The sequence below is a fragment of the Neovison vison genome, chromosome 8 (genome assembly GCF_020171115.1).
Source record: "Neovison vison isolate M4711 chromosome 8, ASM_NN_V1, whole genome shotgun sequence".
Lineage (NCBI taxonomy): Eukaryota > Metazoa > Chordata > Mammalia > Carnivora > Mustelidae > Neogale > Neogale vison.
The window spans coordinates 53,452,851-53,473,069 of NC_058098.1; the positions used below are offsets into that span (position 1 = coordinate 53,452,851).

Consider the following 20,219-nt stretch of genomic DNA (forward strand, 5'->3'; position numbering starts at 1 on the left):
GGATTCTGATTTTCTCCCTTGAGACTGTCCTTGCCAGACCCCATCTTGGGATGTAAAATCCAATTAGATTAAAATTCTCACTCATCCACTTATTCAGGGTTCTGCGGTGGGTGCTGAGGCGGCTGCAAAAAGAAAGAAAATGAATCCCTGGTTTCAAAGAGTTCACAATCTAACGGAGAGATTAGAAGCAGTACATGAGGCCGAATGAGCTAAATTCCAAGAGGAGTAGAAACAAGAGAAGAGATTATTGCGAGGAGGGCTGACAGGAATGGTTACAAGGAGATTATTTGAGCTATGTCTCAGAGGACAGTTAGAATTTTTAAAGGGGACGTAGGAAATAGCAGGTAAACGTTCCAAATGGACTTCCCTGAGGAAGGGCAGCTGTAAAAAAATAAACCTGCAAAAGTAGGACGGAGGCCTCAAATACTAGCCCAGGGAGTCGATTCTTGATAATTTAAGCAAAAGAAAGCCAAAGAAATCTTTAGCAGGGCGCACATCATAAGTGCATTTCAGGACAGTTAACCCGGCAAGAGGGTAAAGGATGGATTGACAAGAACAGAGACTTCAGGCTGGGAGACCAAACAGGTGGGTCCTGAGCCGCGGCAGAGAGAAGAAGATGACCGCGACAACACCCTCTGAGCTGAACGTGTGGCGAAGACTAGGGCCAGAAAGTCCAGGACAGAACTCCCTCCTGAGGCCTGGGAGGAGTCCAAATTATAGCCACACCCCCAGATGACGCCAAAGGGTCGTCTGCGCTTCCGATTGGCTACTGCGACAGCCAGTCTTAGGAGAAGGCAGTGCCTGACCTCCCCATCACCACCCTCCTGCTCCCGCTCCGAGCTGGGCTGGCGCCCACGGAGAACCCCGAGAACCCTGCGCCAGGCGCTGCCAGGACCTCGGGCACTGCAGCAGGGGGCCCGCAGCAGAGGTAGGCAAATGGAGAGGGCCCTGAGCTGAGGGGCGACCCCAGCGGCTCAGACGCCGGGATCCCCGCCCCCTCGAGAGTGTGCAGTCCCGGGGGGCTCTCCGCGCGTAGGCTCGGGGCGCCGGGCAGAGCTGGCGGGCGGGGACCGGGACAGTGGAGCGCGTTGGCGCTGAATGGAGTGGGACTGGCCCCCGCGCCTCGGTACTAGGTGTCGCCCCACTCGCTGCTCCCAGGACTGGGGTCTCGGCCGGAGGCGGTGGCCGGGGGCTCCTCGCCCCCTGTTCTCCGGTGACGTTTTGTTTGAAAATGCGGGCCCTGGGTGTGTGGCGCGGCGCTGGCTGTCCTTGGGGGGGGGGCGCAGACGGCAGTCCCGTGTCCCTGCGCCCTGTGGCCAGCGCAGCTAGGGATGCTGCGGCTCGGCCTCGGCTTCCTGGGAGCCGCGCTGTGATCTCGGGGCTGAAACTCCTCAAAACTTGAAAGAACCATTTTCTGCCCCTCGAGTTGCCCGAATGTCAGGGTGCCCTTAGGTGACCTGCCGTGAAACTGCGCTGGCCCTGAAGTTATTAGACCTCTTCTTAAAAGACGAAACGTTTGAGCCATCGATTTTGATGCGCGAAACTCCGTGGGAAGGGCAAGTCGGACGCTTCGCGCGTAAAAGCTTTGGTGCTGTGCTACCTGCAGGGTCCCTGTTTTCTTGCTGAAAACGCAAGTCCCAAGCCTCGACCGCGCCGCGGTGTGTGTCCCCGAGGAGCTGTGGAGTGGGGAGCACGGAGCTGCTTCGGGCAGTGCCACCGAAGGGCGGGCTTAGCCCAGGTGGAGCTGGTTGGTGGTCCCGAGGCTTCTCAAACAAGGCATGCCTCGGTGTGGTCTGTGTGGTCGAGAAAGAGACCCTTTCTGCTTTGGAAAAGAAATAACACAATTACCTGGCCGAGCGAAGCCGTGCCTTACGAGGAGAGAATTAAAGAATGGGAGTGGCTAACCCGGAGTTTCATCAGGATAAGCCTAAATAGAGGAATTCTTTCTTTTCTTTTCCTTTCTCTTTTGGGATTTGGAAGAGAAACAGGAAGTCAGAGATTCGGAGAAAAGAGCATTCACTCCGTAATTGTAAACAGTTTATGTTGTGTCAGTAAATATTTCCCAAAGTCATGGGGCGGCGGGGAGGTGGGTGTTTGGAAAACCGAGACATCCTGTCCACCGCAGTTAAGATAGATTACTTTCAAATTCAAAATCTAGAAATGATACTTATTTAGTAGATGGTAAAAAGCCATACAGTTATTTTCTGTAAAGTCAGTGGTAATGGAAAACAATAAGGGATGTTGTTCAAAGTTAGAATCTTTACTCAAGATGGTGTATTAACACAACAGTTACTTTGTACTAACCGAAATTGCAGAATGAAATGAGGAAATCAGGTGTCTAGACCTCTGGGGGACCATGAGCCAACCAATCTGTAGTTTAGAATTTTTTAAAAATTATGACCCTATTAATAGGGAATGCAGACATTAGATGCCAATTTAATAATATTCTTCAGGTTTCTCTACTTTATTGTAAAATACTTCATTGTAAAATATATAATGAGCATAACTAAAGATATGAATAGGTATGTTTTACTTAGAGTTTATTTACTGTGTCATTTTCATAGCAAAATCGTCTTGGTAAGATATATGTATGAACTTGCCGTATTTGCGGTTAAAACATTTCCTCTAAATCATTTGAGTTAATGGTGGAATTCTTGGCAGGGATAACTACCAACAATGGATGATTAAATTTGTAAAAGCTGACCTACTAAACATCCATGTAAACTGTTACTTTTTTTAAAAAATTATTTTTGTTTTTTAATTTTGGAGTGGAATATTCTACAGCATAAAACAAAGCCCAGAGTTCATGAAGAAAATGATTGTTACACTTTACTACATATTTAAATAAGATATTTTTCTTTGTGTGTATCACAAACAAGTTTTAAAAGACAACAGATGTGTGGGGAATAATTATGTAAATTTTGCAAATAAATGTGTGATGAGAATATTTGTATCTGTATTACTTTCTTAAAAAATTATTTTTATTTGTGTATAGTTGACACATAATGTTACATTAGTTTCAGGTATAAAACATAGTATTTTAACCGCTCTATACAACTGTTACTTTTTCTTTACTCATTTGTAAATGAATGCTCTTTTTAAAGTTGGGGTATAATTCATGAGCCATAAAATTTAGCTTTTTAAAAGTACACAGGTCATGGGGCGCCTGGGTGGCTCAGTGGGTTAAGCCGCTGCCTTCGGCTCAGGTCATGATCTCAGGGTCCTGGGATCGAGTCCCGCATCGGGCTCTCTGCTCAGCAGGGAGCCTGCTTCCCTCTCTCTCTCTCTCTGCTTGCCTCTCCATCTACTTGTGATTTCTCTCTGTCAAATAAATAAATAAAATCTTTAAAAAAAAAAAAAGTGCACAGGTCAGTGGCTGTTAGTATATTCATGAGGTTGTACAGCTATCAGCACTATCTAATTCTGGAATAATTTTGATAACTCCAAAAAGAAACCCCAAATTCATTAACTGTTGATCACCGTTGCCCTCTTCACAGACTTTGGCAACCACTAACTTAATTTTTGTCTCTTTGATTTACCTATTTCATGTAAATGGAATCATATTATACATGGCCTTTTATGTCAGGCTTCTTTTACTTGGCATCTGGGGTAACTGTCATTGCATGTATTAGTACTTTATTCTTTTTGTGGCTGAATAATATTCCATTGTATGGATATGCCACATTTTATTTATCCCTTCATCTGATGATGGACACTTGGATTACTTCCACTTTTTGGCTATTTGAAAAATGCTGCTATGAACATTTATATACAAGTTCTGGTGTAGACTTATGTATTCAGTTCTCTTGGGTATATAGTTAGCATTGGTATTGCTGTGTTGTATGGTAACTTTATGTTAAAACTTTTGAGGAACTGTTAAACTATTTACCAAAGCACCTATACCATTTTTACATTCCCAATAGCAAATTATGAGGGTTCCAATTTCTCCACATCCTCACCCACACTTGTTATTATATGTCTTTATTATCATAACCATCCTATTTGTTGTGCAGTAATTGTCATGATTTTAATTTGCCTTTTCCGTTATGCCAATGATGTTGAGCATCTTTTCATGTGCTTATTAGCCATTTGTATATTTTCCTTAGAGAAAGGTCTGTTTAGATCCTTTGCCTACTTTTTATTGTTGAGTTGTAAGAGTTCTTTATATATTCTGGATAAAAGTCTCTTAGATATATGATTTGCAAATATTTTTCTCCCTTCTGTGGGTTATCTTTCCATTTTCTTGATGGTGTCCTTTGAAATAAAAGTTTTAAATTTTGATTAAGTCCAATTTATCTATTTTCTTTTTGATTACTTATGCTTTGGATATCAAATCTAAGCAAGTGTTGCCTAACTTACGGTCACAAAGATATACCCCTATCTTTTGTTCTAAGAGTTCTTGAGCTTTGGCTCTTACATTAGACCTTTGATATATTTTAAGTTTGTTTCTGCATATGTTATGATGGAGGGGGGGGTCCAAATTCATTCTTTTGCATGTGGATATCCACTTCTCTAGCACCATTGTTGAAAAGACTATTCTTTTCCAGTTGAATGGTTTGGGCACTCTTGTCAAAAATCAATCAACTAGGGGCACCTGGGTGGCTCAGTGGGTTAAGCTGCTGCCTTCGGCTCAGGTCATGATCTCAGGGTCCTGGGATCGAGTCCCGCATCAGGCTCTCTGCTCAGCGGGAAGCCTGCTTCCTCCTCTCTCTCTCTCTCTCTGCCTGCCTCTATGCCTACTTGTGATCTCTCTCTGTCAAATAAATAAATAAAATCTTTAAAAAAATCAATCAACTATAAATGTGAGGTCTTATTTTTGGACTCTTGATTTTATTCCATTGGTCATATGTCTGTCTTTATGGCAATAGCATACAGTTTTGACTACTGTAGCTTTGTAGTAATTTTTTGAAATTGGGACATAAAGAGTCTCAAGATTGTTTTGACTATTTTGGACTTGAATTTTCATCTGAATTTCAAATCAACTTGCCAATTTTTACTAAAAAAATGCAGTTGGAATTTTGAGAGGGATTGAATTGAATGTATGTGTCCATTTGCAAGTATTGGCATCTGCAAAAAGTCTTCCAATCCATGAACATAGATGCCTTTCATTTAATTAAGTCTTCTTTAGTTTCTTTCAATGATCTTTTGTAGTTTTCAGAGTACAAGTTTTAACACTTCTTTTGTTAAATCAACTAAGTATTTTGTTATTTTTGATGCTATTATTTGTGGAATATATTCTTGATTTCATTTTTGGATTTTTTTTCTTGCTAACATAGAAAAACAATTGATACAATTGATTGTATTTTTTAAAGACTTTATTTATTTATTTGACAGAGAGAGAGATCATAAGTAGGCAGAAAGGCAGGCAGAGGGAGAGGAGGAAGGAGGCTCCCTGCTGAGCAGAGACAACCCCCCCCCCATGCAAGGCTCAATCCCAGGACCCTGGGATCATGACCTGAGCTGAAGGCATAGGCTCAACCCACTGAGCCACCCAGGTGCCCCCAACTGATTGTATTTTGATCTGGCTTCCTGAAACCTTGCTGAACTCTAGTAGTTCAAATAGATTTTTAGTGAATTTCTTAGGATTTTCTATGTACAAGATGATGACATCTGAAAAGAGAGATAATTTAGTTTTCTTTTTCCTTTTTCCTTTCTTCTTTTTAGTTGGATATCTTGTATGTGTGAGGCCCAGAGATAGATTTAGTGTTCAAAGTGGATTTTTTAAAAATTTTCTGGCTCTGGCTAGAACCTCTAGTACGACATAGGCTAGAAGTGGTAAAAGGAGACATCCTTGTCTTATTCCTGGTCTTTGGCAGATCAGTCATTTATCCTTAAGTATGATGATAGCTGTGGGCTTTTTGTGGGTGCTTTTTATCAGGCCGAAGAAGTTCCCTTCTATAACAAGCTTATGGAATGATTTTATGTTGAATTTTGTCAAATGTTTTTCTCTGCATTGAATGAAATGATTATGTGGTTTTTGCCTACTACTCTATTAATATGGTTCACTGTATTGATTTTCATTTGTTGAAAAATATCTGCCTTTATGTTATTTTTTAAACTGTAGAGATTTTACAGTAGAACATATACAAGTTATTTTAAATATAGAGCAAAAAAAAATTCACCAACATGAATTAAACTCCTCTTGTTTAACAGTATCAGTACATTTCTGTGCAAAAATACAAATGATTCAATACTTAACAACATCTCTTTCAGGACTTTTTATTCTATAATATTTCATCCATATTTTCTTTCTGTGTCCACTCAAAAGCTAAGGAGAAAACAAACGAAGAAAAAGTTTGTGACTGACAAAGTTTGTCTATTATCTATTCCTACATCACTGATAGTAAAGGCTAAAGTGGGGAATGAGAAAGGCCATTAGCAAGGTTGATATCCTTAGAAGGAACTCAGAAAACAATGGTGTGAGCCTTCTATAAAAACAAAGAAATGAAAAGAAAATGATTTCCAGTTTACACTTAAAAGTTTCCTTGAAATTGTGGCTAGAATTTAGGAACATATGGAGGTTTTGATATGGTTGGTGGTCTTAATAAAGTTGTAGCCTCTGTAAAACAACTCTACTTTTACTTATTTCTAAATTTTTGAATGTTAATGTCAGTATTAATGTGAAAATTGGTTTAAGCAAAAACAATATTTATACTAAGAATAGTCATCTTTTGTGAGTTTTTAGCAACACCAAGTTTTTAAAAACTTGTGTAGGTCTAAGAGGACTATATTACACTGAATGCTGAGAAAATCAACTTGGTTGATGTGTGAGGGACACATATTTTTGGAAAACAAAATAATGGTTCATTTCAGCTGCAGATCTATCCTGCGGTTCTCAGAGTTTTGCTGTCATGTATATGCCGAGACCAGGGCTTGGCTCCTTGTGGAAATCCACTCCTAATGCAAATTTTATTTGTTCAAAGGTAGGGCAATTCAGAAATATATCATCAAGCCATTTATTCTGATGGCCAGATGAAACATTAACATTTAAAACAATGTTTATGAGTCCCAGAACCAGAAGCAATGAAGTTATAGGTTTTTGCACCTTATAATTTCAAAACCAGTTCCCCTGCCTCCTGGCTTCCCTCTTACAGGGATTTTCCCTGGAATTTACCTCCTCCAAAAGCAAACATTAATGTCATGGAAAACACTGATTCCAGATTTACTTAATGTAGGTGATTCCAAATTTTTTTTATAAACATATAATATATTTTTAACCCCCCGGGTACAGATATGTGAATCACCAGGTTTATACACTTCACAGCACCCACCATAGCATACACCCTCCCCAATGTCCATAACCCCACTCCCCTGGTGATTCCAAATTTTATATTTTTATCTTTTCTTATGCCAGGAAAAAACCTATACAAGTATGTCCAAGGTCATAATACTTTACCCAGTTAAATATGCCAAAGGATTTTTGGCTTGAAAGAGAGCTTGGACCAAGGTAAATTTAGGGTGATGGTAAGTAATGATTGCAATATAAATCTAACTTATAATTGTAGGACTATTAATGAATTTTCTTCAATTATTCTATCATGCTACCAACTGAATCAAATTGAGATATTCCTGTAAATTTAGGAGTGTGGTGAAATTATGAGCTGAAAGTTTAAAGAATTATGAGCTGAAAGGTTAAAAAAATGTTTTATCTGTTGGGCAGAGTTAAAAAAAATGCCAGCAGTCTGTGTTTGGGTGGTGCTATTATTCTGTCCAAAGTAATGTTACAAATAGCAGTATTTAACTTGTTCCCCCAATATACTCAGGGGGAACGATGGTTGGTTATTATCAGTGTCCTGCTTTTTCAAGATTGGTTAAACTGAGACATGGAAAGGATAGCGTTCCATAGAAAAGTTGAATAGTAAACACATTGGGGTTCCAACCCTGGCCTCCTGTCTCCCACTAAGTTTTTTTCCATGAGCTATATAGCCAGTTCTGAAATTTATCTGAGAATGTATAAAATTTGTACGTGGATATCATTAGATGATAACTAGAGTGTGTACATGGGATGATGTAATGAATTACCATGAATGCTAATGGGTATTACGTTGTTTGAATGCCTTCGTTTCTAGAATAAATATGGCAGAGCTTTCTGAGACAGAAGGACCAGTAGATTGGAAAGAACGATGTGTAGCTCTGGAGTCTCAGCTCATGAAATTTAGAGTTCAAGCAAGCAAGATAAGAGAGCTCTTAGCAGAGAAGGTAAGCTTTTCTCTCCAAACTTTGTTGTTCAACAGCAGCTGTTTGGGGCATATTTCACTTATATTATATAATCTCAGTATTTTGGGGGGGGGTAAATGTTTTTTAAATAAAGAACATAATTTAACTTTCTGTCAGGATTTTGAAGTTATTCTCGACATATCCTTTTGCCAGTTTCAGAGTGAGTTGGACATTAGCAAAAAGCATTTGCTGAGACTAGTGGAATATGTAAGAATTGTGTGTATTTGATGAATGGGGAGTTCATTCATTCCAGAGAGAAAAGCTGTAATTTATTTGATTTTATTAGAGGTGTGTGACAGCATTTTAATTTATTAAATGTTAAGGAAAATCATGTTTAAAGTGATTATAGAAGAATATTCCCCCTTTGATAGTAAAACATGTTTATACTGTATTTGAAAGTATGCATCTGTTTAGTAATTTGTATTGACTAACTTTATGTCACTAAACTATGGTCTGGGCTAGAATTGAGTTTAATATAATTATGTGCTTCCCTTAATAGTTCTAGTCATGTAATTAAAATTTCATCTATGTCATAGGAATTTTTTCACATATATATGTGTAAAACTCATGGATTAATTAACTCATTCATTTGTTCATTCATTCAACAAATATTCACTGAGGGCTCATTTTGAGTCATACACTCTTCTTAATGCTATACTTACATCTTTGAACAAGAAAACCCATACTCCTGTTTGCAGGGAACCTGGATTCTCGACCTGTACTGTCCAGTACGGCAACCACTGGCCACAAGTGACTACTGAGCACTTGAAATGAGGCTAGTGCAAATTGACATGAGTTGCAAATGTAAAATACACCTCAATTTCAAAGATTTGGCATGAAAAAAAGAATGTAAAATATCTTAGCAATAATTTTCATATTGATCACATGCTGAAATAACATTTTGGATATTAGATTAAATAGAAAAATACTAAGATTAATTATATCTATTTCTTTTTACTTTTTAAAGATGGTTACTAGAAGATTTAAAATTACATATGTAACTCAAATTGTATTTCTTTTTTAAAAGATTTATTTATTTTTTTTTTAATTTTAAATTATTTTTTACATTCTAAATTCAGGGTAGTTAACATACAGTGCTGTATTAGTTTCAGGTGTACAATATAGTGATCCAACAGTTCCACATGTTGCTTAATCCTCATCAAAGCCAAGTGCACTCCTAATCCCCTTCATCTGTTTCACCATCCTCCAACCACCTCCCCTCTGGGAACCATCTGCTTGTTCTCTATAGTTAAGAGTCAGCTTTTCATTTGTCTCTTTTTTTTTTTCCTTTGTTCATTTGTCTTGTTTCTTAAATTCCACATATGAACGAGATCATATGGTATTTGTTTTTCTCTAAATTATTTCACTTAGCATTATTCTCTCCAGACCCATCCAGTTGTTGCAAATGGCAAGATTTCATTCCTTTTTATGGTTGAATAATATTCCATTGCATATCTTTATCCATATTTCAGCTGCTTCCATAGTTTGGCAATAATGCTGCAGTAAACATAGGGATACATGTATCACTTCCAATTGGTGTTCTCATATTCTTTGGGTAAATCCCCAGTAGTGCAGTTACAGGATCATAGGCTTGTTCTATTTTTAATTCTTTGAGGAGTCTCCATACTATTTTCCACAGTGGCTGTACCAGTTGCTTTTCTACCAACAGTGAATGAGGGTTTCTTCTTCTCCCTATCCTTGCCAACACTTGTTTCTTGTGATTTTGGTTTTAGACATTCTGACAGGATGGCTCACATTATATTTCCATTGGAAGGTGCTGTCTAGATGGATACATAAATGGTATTAATTGTAATTCCTAACTGATCAGAAGAATTTACAGGTGCTTTCTCAAGCGTTTGTTTGCATAATCCTTTGGGATGGAGACTGGTACATACATCACATATTCAAAAAAGATTGTTAATCTTTTGATTAATTGATAGCTGACAATCTCTCTCTCTTTTTTTTTAAAGATTTTATTTTTACGTAATCTCTACACCCAGTATAGGACTCAAACTTACAACCCCAAGATTAAGAGTCTCATGCTCCACAAACCGAATTAGCCAGGTGCCCTGCTAGCTGAGACTCTGTTAGCACAAAAGTATGCTACTAAAACCCAGGAAAACATTATCTTAAATTTTTGTGCTTTAACGTCTTTTAGGTGGAAAGATTAAAATTATTCTATTCACGTTGAGTCAAAGGATGACCTAGTAATAGACTTTTTGGAATAAATCCCCAATATCAATTGGCTTTTTATCACTATTAGAATAAAAGTTATAATCTGGGGGCGCCTGGGTGGCTCAGTGGGTTAAGCCTCTGCCTTTGGCTCAGGTCATGATCTCAGGGTCCTGGAATCGAGCCCCACATTGGGCTCTCTGCTCAGCAGGGAGCCTGCTCCCCCCCCCCCTGCCTGCCTCTCTGCCTACTTGTGATCTCTGTCGGTCAAAAAAATAAATTAAATCTTATAAAAAAAAGTTATGACCTGAAAAAAAAATCCCACTTTGAATATCTCCTAAGTTAAGGAAGCTTATTCTGTTAGTGACTCATAATTAGTCTTTTGCTCCTCTCTCTATGAAAATCATTTCTCAGATTGTGCTGATTTACCTAGTATTTTCCACAATCCCAGCCAGTCCATACAATGATTTTATTAAGATCATCAATTATATGCTTGCTGCTATGCCTCATGGACCCTTACTGGTGTTGCCTTAGCCTTTTAGCAGTTAGCACCCTGTTGGCCACAGCCTCCTTAAAATTTTCTTGGTTCCCTTGACTTCTGGATTTCTTTGTGGACTAAACAGGAGTTATGCTTACTTGGGTTTCAGTGAATTGACCTTTAAGTTCTAAATTTTATGGCAACATTTGTTCTTCAGAAGGCATGTTTCAACAGATTTCTTTATGAGTGCCCATTTTTCAGAATTTAAAAGTGTAATTTTCTCTGTAAGTGTATTTATAAAAAAAGCTTTTTGATTGTTTATGTTTTTAGGTTTCTTTTTTCTTTGCTGGTGAATGAATGGTGAGAGGCATATTATTTCAAAATTGCTTTGTAGGGGCGCCTGGGTGGCTGAGTTGATTAGGTGTCTGCCTTTCACTCAGGTCATGATCCTGGGGTCCTGGGATCAAGCCCCTCCTGTTTCTCCTTCTCCCTCTGCTTGCTGCTCCCCCTGCTTGTGCAAGCATGCTCCCTCTCTCTCTGCCAAAGAAATAAATAAAATCTTTAAAAAGAAATTGCTATTGTAGTTGTGGTTTCTTTCCTCCTCCTTCATTTTCTTCATCTTCTGTATTTTTTTATCTGTGACTTAGATCCTGTGACAGATCTAAGAGATGGAATTATTCAGATGCGTTTTATACAGTGGAAAGTGGACAAGTATGCCAAGTTACTCATGGTTTTCCAGTAAATATATTCAACACTAAAATGAGAATAGTGTTTTTCATGTTATTTTCTGTTATGTTCCATTACGAAATATTTTTCCCTGGATTAAAATTATTTTTGGTGCCCACCCATGTTCTAATAAAAATACCAAATATTTGTTGATTTATTATGTGCTAAGCACTTTATAGATATAATTTATTTAATTCTTATAATAAGCTCTGAAGTAAGACATTTTCTTTTTCCCATTTTATAGACTGGGAAACTGATGCTTATTATGTGCCAGGCAATCTTCTTTATATATACGTTGTTAGTGTTTTATAGATATAAAAAAGTTAATAAACACACACACACACACACGAATATAGCTATATGTTATAAATAGTATGTATAGAAATATATTAGATATTTATGTAATATATAAGGTGCTTTATCCATATTGACTTTTTAATTCTTATAAACCCTATGAAGTAGGTTCTAATATTACTCTTTTTTACCCAAGAGGAAACTTAGGCACATAAAAGTTCTTTAACTTGCCCAGGTTTATGCTAAAGAGTGAGTAATGGAGACAAGAACTGAAACTGAGCATTCTGCTTTTAGAGCCTGACTGCTTAGCCCTCACCTCTATGGCTTCTCTAATCTAGTTTTATTACCACATTCCTTGCTTTCTCTGATATACTCAGCCACTCATCTATTCTGTCTTCTCCTCAGCCATGCAACATTTAAGTCCATCTCTGCTCGAGGGCAGGTATCTGTGTGTGTGTTAGGTATCTGTGTGTATGTATGTAGTAATAACAATTTACATAGCACTACATATTTTTGAAGAAAACCCTATTGCATTGCTTCTGCATGCCAACTTGAGTCAAATGCTGCATTCCAGAGGCCAGTCTGGTCCCATCCATAACCTTTGGTTTTGTGTTAGGACCAGTCTGCCCCAAGGCTTCTCCCGGATAATTCTCCAGACCTTCCCCACAAATGGATGCAGGCCCAAGGCTGAAGATTCTTGAGAGAATACTAATTTGATTCTTCAGCTCTTTGCCAGGAATTCTGGCCAGTTTTTCTTTCCTGCAACAGTTCTTGTTCTTAGTTCTGTTTTATTGGCACTGGCTATGGGCAGCTAACACTAGGTGCCAACTATGGTTCCTAAGCCTTCGCTACAACAACGATTAGCTGATTTAAACCCTACATTAACCCCGTGAGGGAACTATTATTAATACTGAATGTCAGGATGCTGACATTAAGATTGAGAGTATTTGAGTAGTATGCCCAGTATCATACAGCTAATGAATAAAAGAATGGGCATTAAACCTTTGATCTTTCATACTTTTTGTGATGCAGCTAAGAGTGCCGGGCACATAGAAGGAACTCATTATTTTCCTGTATCTTTTTAAAGAGACACACTTGTTAAATGTACAAGGAGATGACTTAAATGTAATTATGAATTAATAAGAGACCTATTTCTCAATTTTTTAAGAAAAAATATATGAGATGATCTCAGAGTGTTTCGATAATTAAAGATGGATTTCAACTAATTATCCTTAATTTTTTTAGAGAAGAAATAGGAGAAAATGAGATTTTAAAAAAAGAACTATTTTTGCTCCATTTTTTTTTTCCTTCGCAATTTCCAAGTAACTTTGAATATTGTAGCTTGTGAAGAAAAAGGCCTTATTGAAGTCTTGGGCAAATACTGTTATAAGTGGGAGAGGTCTTTGAAGGAATTTAAGGAATGGTGTTGGAAATATCTCTAGTATGCCAAATATAAACTCTTCAGGGAAGCTAAGATTTAAGTAGTTTTCCTACTTTACAGTATTACTAGTTAGTGTTCTGAGTCACGGAGGGAAAGGGGAAAGTTTTTTTTTTTTTTAAGTTGAAATGAATGCTGTTTCCTATGGGGTAGGTTTTTCAGTTAAAAAAAAAAAAGGATGAAAATATGAAGAATTTTCCTTTGGGCATCAACATGGCCCGTGTAAAGTAATGCCTCAGTTACCTGATACAGTATCATTGTCTGGGATTTCCTGCCACTTGACCTTCCTCTATGAATATGATTCCGCTTTTGTGGTCTAGGATTCTCTCACGGGAATGAGGAGTCCCTGGATGGCATAGTATTTGTCTTTATATAACGGTCCAGTACAACATTATGACCACCCTATTTTTTTTCTAAAGATTTTATTTATTTGAGAGAGAGAGAGAGTGAGAGAGAGAGAGAGAACATGAGAAGGGAGAAAATCAGAGGGAGAAGCAGACTCCCTATGGAGCTGGGAGCCCGATGTGGGACTCAATCCCAGGACTCCAGAATCATGACCTGAGCTGAAGGCAGTCTCTTAACCACCCAGGCGCCCATGACCACCCTATTTAAATTACACATCCCCTCAATCACTCTGTTGCCTCACCTCATATTTCTCAGTACCTGACAGGAGTTACACATACACTGACATTGAGACTTGGGAGGCTAATTTAAATATCAGTTCTTGGGAAACTGACTGAAGATATTACTTGTTATAACAAAATAAATAAAAATGGTGATAGAGTCTTTCATGGGTTCTGTTGGGGAAAATCAGGAAGAGATACTTGGTGGGGAATTGCTGGCCATATCAGTGAGAGTGAAGGCCTTAAAGTAACCAATCTGTGTACACACACACACACACACACACACACACACACACAGGAATATTACTCAGCCATCAAAAAGGATGAAATCTTGCCATTTGAAATGATATGAATGTACCTAGAGGGAATAATGGTAAATGAAATCAAGCAGCTAGAGAAAGAAAAATACCATATGATTTCACTCATATGTGGAATTTAAGAAACAAAACAGATGAACATAGGGAAAAGGGAAAAAAAGAGAGGGAAGCAAACCATAAGTTTCTTTCTTTTTTTTTTTAAGATTTTTATTTATTTATTTGACAGAGATCACAAATAGGCAGAGAGGCAGGCAGAGAGTGCATGAGGAGGAAGCAGGCTCCCCGCTAAGCAGAGAGCCAGATGTGGGGCTCGATCCCAGGACCCTGGGATTATGACCGGAGCCAAAGGCAGAGGCTTTAACCCACTGAGCCACCCAGGCGCCCCATAAGTTTCTTAACCATAGAGAACAATCTGAGTGTTGTGGGAGGAGCAGATGGGTGAGGGATGGGCTAAAGGGGTGGTGGGTGTTTAGTGATGAATCACTAAATTCTTATCTGAAACAAATATTGCTCTCTATGTTAACTAACTGGAATTTATAAAAACTTGAAGTTAAAAAAAATACATACTACAGTGCAAAAAACTCCACCAAGTTTATTTGTATATGGTGCTTAGAACACCAAGTATTAAATGTGGTGGCGTTAGCATCCAAGGTCAATGGTGTATTGCTTTCTGCCACTTGATGCTATGTTGACTGTGGCTACAGAGGGCACTTTTATGGTAGTAAATCAAAGCACTAGGTTTAGAATTTGCTACTTTATTTTGTTATTGTGTAAGTAGCTTGTTTGTAGAAATACCTGTTTTTGTCCAAAGCCTGACGTAGGGCAGCAGATTATTTCAACTTTCTTTTAGTGACTTGGTAGGGACTGGTTGTGGACTTGACCCAAGATTTACATTATAGTATATATTGTGAAAGTAAAAACTTGCTTGAATATTCTCCACATTGCTTTTTTTTTTTTTTGTATGTTGCAAAGTTATTTTCCAGCTTCAGTGAGTATAAATACAATTACTCAAAATCAAAGTATTGCCTTTCCTAGTACTCTTATGTTTAAACTCTTATTAAAGTGTTCTAAACTTTGTTGGGCGTACTTAGTCTATGTTTACTTTATGCAATGTGAAGTTCTCAGTATTCATGATCTATAATACAGATTGTGAAAATGTAGTGATTTTCTTTTGTCAAGTTTATCCTTGCTTTTAAAATAATTTTTTTGGAAAGAGTTGAAACTTTAATCCATTCATTTATTTCTTCAATATACATTTACTGAATTTCTCTTATGTGGTATTCAGTACCCCTGCCTCAGCCAATGTTATGTAAGTAAAGACTACATGCAGAATCGGGGGGACACTTCTTAGTTTATTTACTATGTAGTGGTAGAATTACATGAAAATTTCAAATTCCAAATTTAGCCTTAGTCATACCTCTATCCCTGTGCTTCGCTCTGTGATATGTTCCATGAGAACCCGCAATTTAAAATTCTTCCTCCTACGGCAGAAGCGTGCTGGGCCCATAAAATTCTTCCTCCTACGAATGTTAATATCACTTTAAATTCCCAAGAAAAGATATGTAGGCTAAAAGAATAGCATACATGGGATAGAAATAAAGATGAATGCTTTCCAACTAAGAATTTTGTGGCCTCATGTATTGGGAACGTGTTTTCATATGGTTCTGTGTAACTATACACTGTGTGGAGTTTATAAATACCAAAGCAGCTGTGGTTCAACTAAAAGACCACTAGGGAATCGGACCATGAAGACTCAAATCCCAGCCATTCACTCGCTGGGAGCCTAAGCTTATACAAGGCATACTCATTCTGAACATCAACTTCCTGATCTTCATGATGAGAGTAACAATTTTTGTCCTATGGTATGGCTATGAAATAATGTAGTGGAAAGTTTCTGGTTCTTAAACACTAACTAGAATTTTTTTTTTAAGTTTTCTTCTATTCCCTGAATTATTTTTCTTTCCTCTGAGATAATTGCCCACTTTTACGTCTGTTTGTTTGTTTCAGGTTGTAAACTTTTCTCAAATCTCTGATGATTTTTGATGGTCCCTTCATATTTAAGAATAGGGTATCTGAAAAGTTGACCAGCAATTGTGTGTAAATAGTCAATGCTGGTCAACTGTCAATCTTTGTTTTAGAATGAGTTGGGGGGGAGGGGGAACTGCCTATTACACCATGAACCCATAAATGCCACAGTTGTTGGACTGGTGCCCTCCAAACAATTTATTCAGTTTTGTAAGAGAAGAACATTTCCATTTTCAACAGGAAATAAATGCTTAGCTGCTGGACATTTGGCACATGGTGATAAGTAACAAGATTTCACGGAGTTCCTTGACTCTAAGTGCTACATATTTTCCATTAATACCCACTATTTTCATCCTGCCCCCTTCACTCCTGCTCTAGGTCTTTACAAGATTCTGTGAGGATATTAACTCCCAGGAGAAACCCAGGACCCTCCAGTCCTTATTCTTCGACTATTCTTTCTGCTTTATCAAAAACAAGGGGATTAGGAGCACCTGGGTGGCTCAGTGGTTTAAGGCCTCTGCCTTCAGCTCAGGTCATGATCTCGGGGGCCTGGGATCGAGTCCTGCATTGGGCTCTCTGCTCAGCAGGGAACCCGCTTCCCCCTCTTTCTCTGCCTGCCTCTCTGCCTACTTGTGGTCTCTGTCTGTCAAATAAATAAATAAAATCTTAAAAAAAAAAACAAACCCAAATGGATTAAATGAATATATGCACACTTAATGGTGAGCTTATCTCCCCACTTCCAACCTTCCTCTCTGACATGGCTCCTAAGATGCTGGCAGACAAACATTTATCCAATGGAGAAGACTGAAAGTCTCTGGCAAATCTCATCAGCCCAAGAAGAAAGAGGAAATAATGCTGACAATCAGTGGTTCCCCAACAGAAAGCCCAGCCAGATCACCTAATGTTAAAAATTCATGGTCAACAAGCCCCACATATTTGCTAAAGCATCTGGACAGCTTTTTAGTCCCTGAACATTAAACATAAGTAGGCATCTCTTGAATGACCAGACATCTGAGGAAAGCCTCTAACATGAAAGATAGAGAACAAACAGACAACAAAACAAAACAAAACACAATATTGCCTATGCAGGGAAAAAGAAAGAAAACCGAACAAGCAAAATCCTATCATTTAATATTCTAAGAGAGAAAAGATATTATGGAGAATGAGTAAGAACTCTTGAAAATCAAAAACATGGTAGAAGAGGGGCACCTGGGTAGCTCAGTTAGTTAAGTATCTGCCTTTGGCTGGAGCCATGATCCCGGAGTCCTGGGATCGAGCCCCACATCAGGCTCCCTGCTCAGTGGAGGTCTACTTCTCCCTCTCCCTCTGCCCCCTCCCTGGCTCGTATGCTCTCTCTCTCTCTCTCAAATAAATAAAATCTTTTTTTAAATGGTAGAAGAAATAGTAAAGTTAATAGAAGGGTTGGAATATAAGCTTAAGGTAAATACCTGGGAAGTAGAGAAAAATGTTAAAAGGGTGGAAGACAGGAGAGAAAAGATTAGAAATTTAGGGAACTAGTCCAGCATGTCCAAGACCAGGATGGTAGGAAGTCTGGAGTGGACAAAAGCAATGAAACAAGCCACAAAAATTTCTCCCAGAATTGAATGACACAAGATTCTCAATTGGAAGGTCTGCCAAATACCTAACACAATAGATAAAAAATAGTTTTGTCCAAAAGCACGTCATCATGAAAGTTTACTGCAGGCCAAAGAAAAGATTCTGCAAGCTTTCAGAGGGAACCAAAAAAAAGCCTAAACAGGTTATATGCAAACAGTTAGGAATTAGAATGGATTTTTAAGACTTGAAAGTTCCCACATAACCTTCTTAAAGAATCTCCAAAAGGATGTGTTCCATTAAAAGGGCGAAGGAATGAAAGAGAGGAAGGCAAACGATAAAGGAAACAGGAGCTCCAATGTGGGGAAAAGTGGAAGGGTCTTCCCAAGAAGATAGTTGTGTCCTGGCAAGAGGGGTGTCAGTCCAGATGGGTACAGGTCAGAAGCTCTGGAAGTGGCTTCAAGAAGATGAAATTGGTAGAAAATCAGGCGTGAATGAACATCTTGAGAGATGATTCAATGTGGAGTTGAATTATTGATGAGTTCATAGAAAGCTGGATAAAAAAAGAACAAGACATTTAACTCTGGGGGGAAAAGTTAGGTAGCACGGAAAAAAGTAACCATAGTTTACTCTGTGGTACATCTCTGAGTATCATACAGAGTCACAGTAATACTATTACCAAATAGTGAATTAACCAAAGGGAAGAAAGAAACATATTGGAAGAGTATATTTATGTTGATGGTGAGATCAAAGAGCTAAATCCTCATTCTCCATAAAGGAAGTAAGTAGGAATTCACTAAACTAAAAAAAAAGAAAAAGAAAAAGAAAAAGTCAACAAAAAGGAAGCATGTTATTTAGAACATGAAAGTAAAATATTGAGAGAATTGGCTAAAAGAGGGTAATAATTTTTATTAACAAATCTTATGGTACTAGTTGGTACTTTATGTGCATTTGTGACTTGGATAAACATAAAAACAAAAGAAAAATTAAATCAAATTATAAAGTAAATGGATTTGTCTTTTGAGAGGAAATCTTCGTATTATAATAGGGTGTTTCTATGGAAGTCACCATCCAAACAAAATAATCTATTTTGAGTTTTCAGGATATATCAAAAAGAATCAAATGTTCTGGGTTATGTAGTTTGAAGGTAGGTGCATTCAGGATCAGGATTGTTACATGTCCCATTTATAATTAGGAATTGCCTATTTATAATTATCAACACTCTTGCTAATAAAACTTTTGGCATTAAAGTCTCTTTTGTCTGATTTTGATATTGCTTTTAGGTAGCACTTACTTGGAATACTTTTCAATCTCTTAGCATCATTTTTTAAGTATGCCCTTTTAAATACAATATAGAAAGACTTACATCTTTATCTGACTAGTGAGATAATCTCTTTAAATATATCTGAAATCATAATAAATGTATTCTGTTTCTACACATCTTGTTGTTGAAGTTTTCTTTATCTTCCCTGTTCCATGCTTTTTTCCCCACCCTGTGATGCTTTGGAAGCTATAGCCTGAATTTCTATTATGTGGTTATCCTTAATTCCTTTTAAAAAGAAAGGCCAGAGTGGTGCCTGGGTGGTTCAGTCAGTTAAGCATCCTACTCTTGGTTTTGGTTCAGGTCATGATCTCAGGGTTGTGAGATCGAGCCCTGCATCAGGCTCCATGCTCAGCACAGAGTATGCTTGGGGATTTCTCTCCTCTCCCCCTACACCCCTGCTCCTGCCGCTGCTCATGCTTACTCACACTCTCATGCTTTCTAAAATAAATAAATAAAATCTTAAAAAAAGAAAAGAAAGGCCATTACACATCCTTTATATTGTAATAACAGAACTTGAAAACTGAATGTGGTTAGGGAAAGGAAATGTTAGGGAGTTGGCGATATTCAAAAATATCTATATAACTATATAGGGCAACATTGTGGTGGTGGGGTTGGTGAGGGAAAGGATGGGAAACCCATAGCAATGAGAGCTGAGCATCAAAACAGCAAGTGCCAAAACTGTTAGGATGGCCAGCACTAACTCTTCTTTAGAAAACAGTCTTTAGAAACAATGGCACCTTCAGTTTAAATGTTGAATTAAGCTCTTGTAATTTAGGTCATCATTCAGCTTTGATGGATTCTAGGAGATGGTTAATGTTGTATAAATCCATTAGAAGCCATAGAATGGAAAAATGTCAGGCAACCAGAAAGACTTCAATTATCCTATCTTGTCCTAGAGAGAGAACTAGTAGTTTGTCCATCATTATTGCAAAATTACCCTTAGAAAGCCTGAGGTGGGGTGGGGGATGGGCTAGATTAGGGTGGATTGCCGAAATCACATTTTGGGTAGGATGTTTAATGTTACTGAAGGAGATCTTTGACTTTGGAGAAT

The 20,219-nt window shown here is 38.0% G+C and overlaps 1 protein-coding gene across 4 annotated transcripts in view; it reads left to right on the top strand.

Annotated features, from left to right (window-relative positions):
- Positions 1 to 838: 838 nt before the first annotated feature.
- Positions 839 to 20,219, top strand: part of PLEKHH2 (pleckstrin homology, MyTH4 and FERM domain containing H2) — a 119,644-nt gene continuing 100,263 nt past the window's right edge. For all 4 annotated transcript variants that reach the window (XM_044263607.1, XM_044263609.1, XM_044263608.1 and 1 more), the window contains exons 1-2: positions 839 to 928; positions 8,070 to 8,199. In XM_044263607.1, the coding sequence (XP_044119542.1) occupies positions 8,077 to 8,199 (123 nt within the window). In that variant the 5' untranslated portion in view covers positions 839 to 928; positions 8,070 to 8,076. The remainder of the gene's footprint in view (positions 929 to 8,069; positions 8,200 to 20,219) is intronic.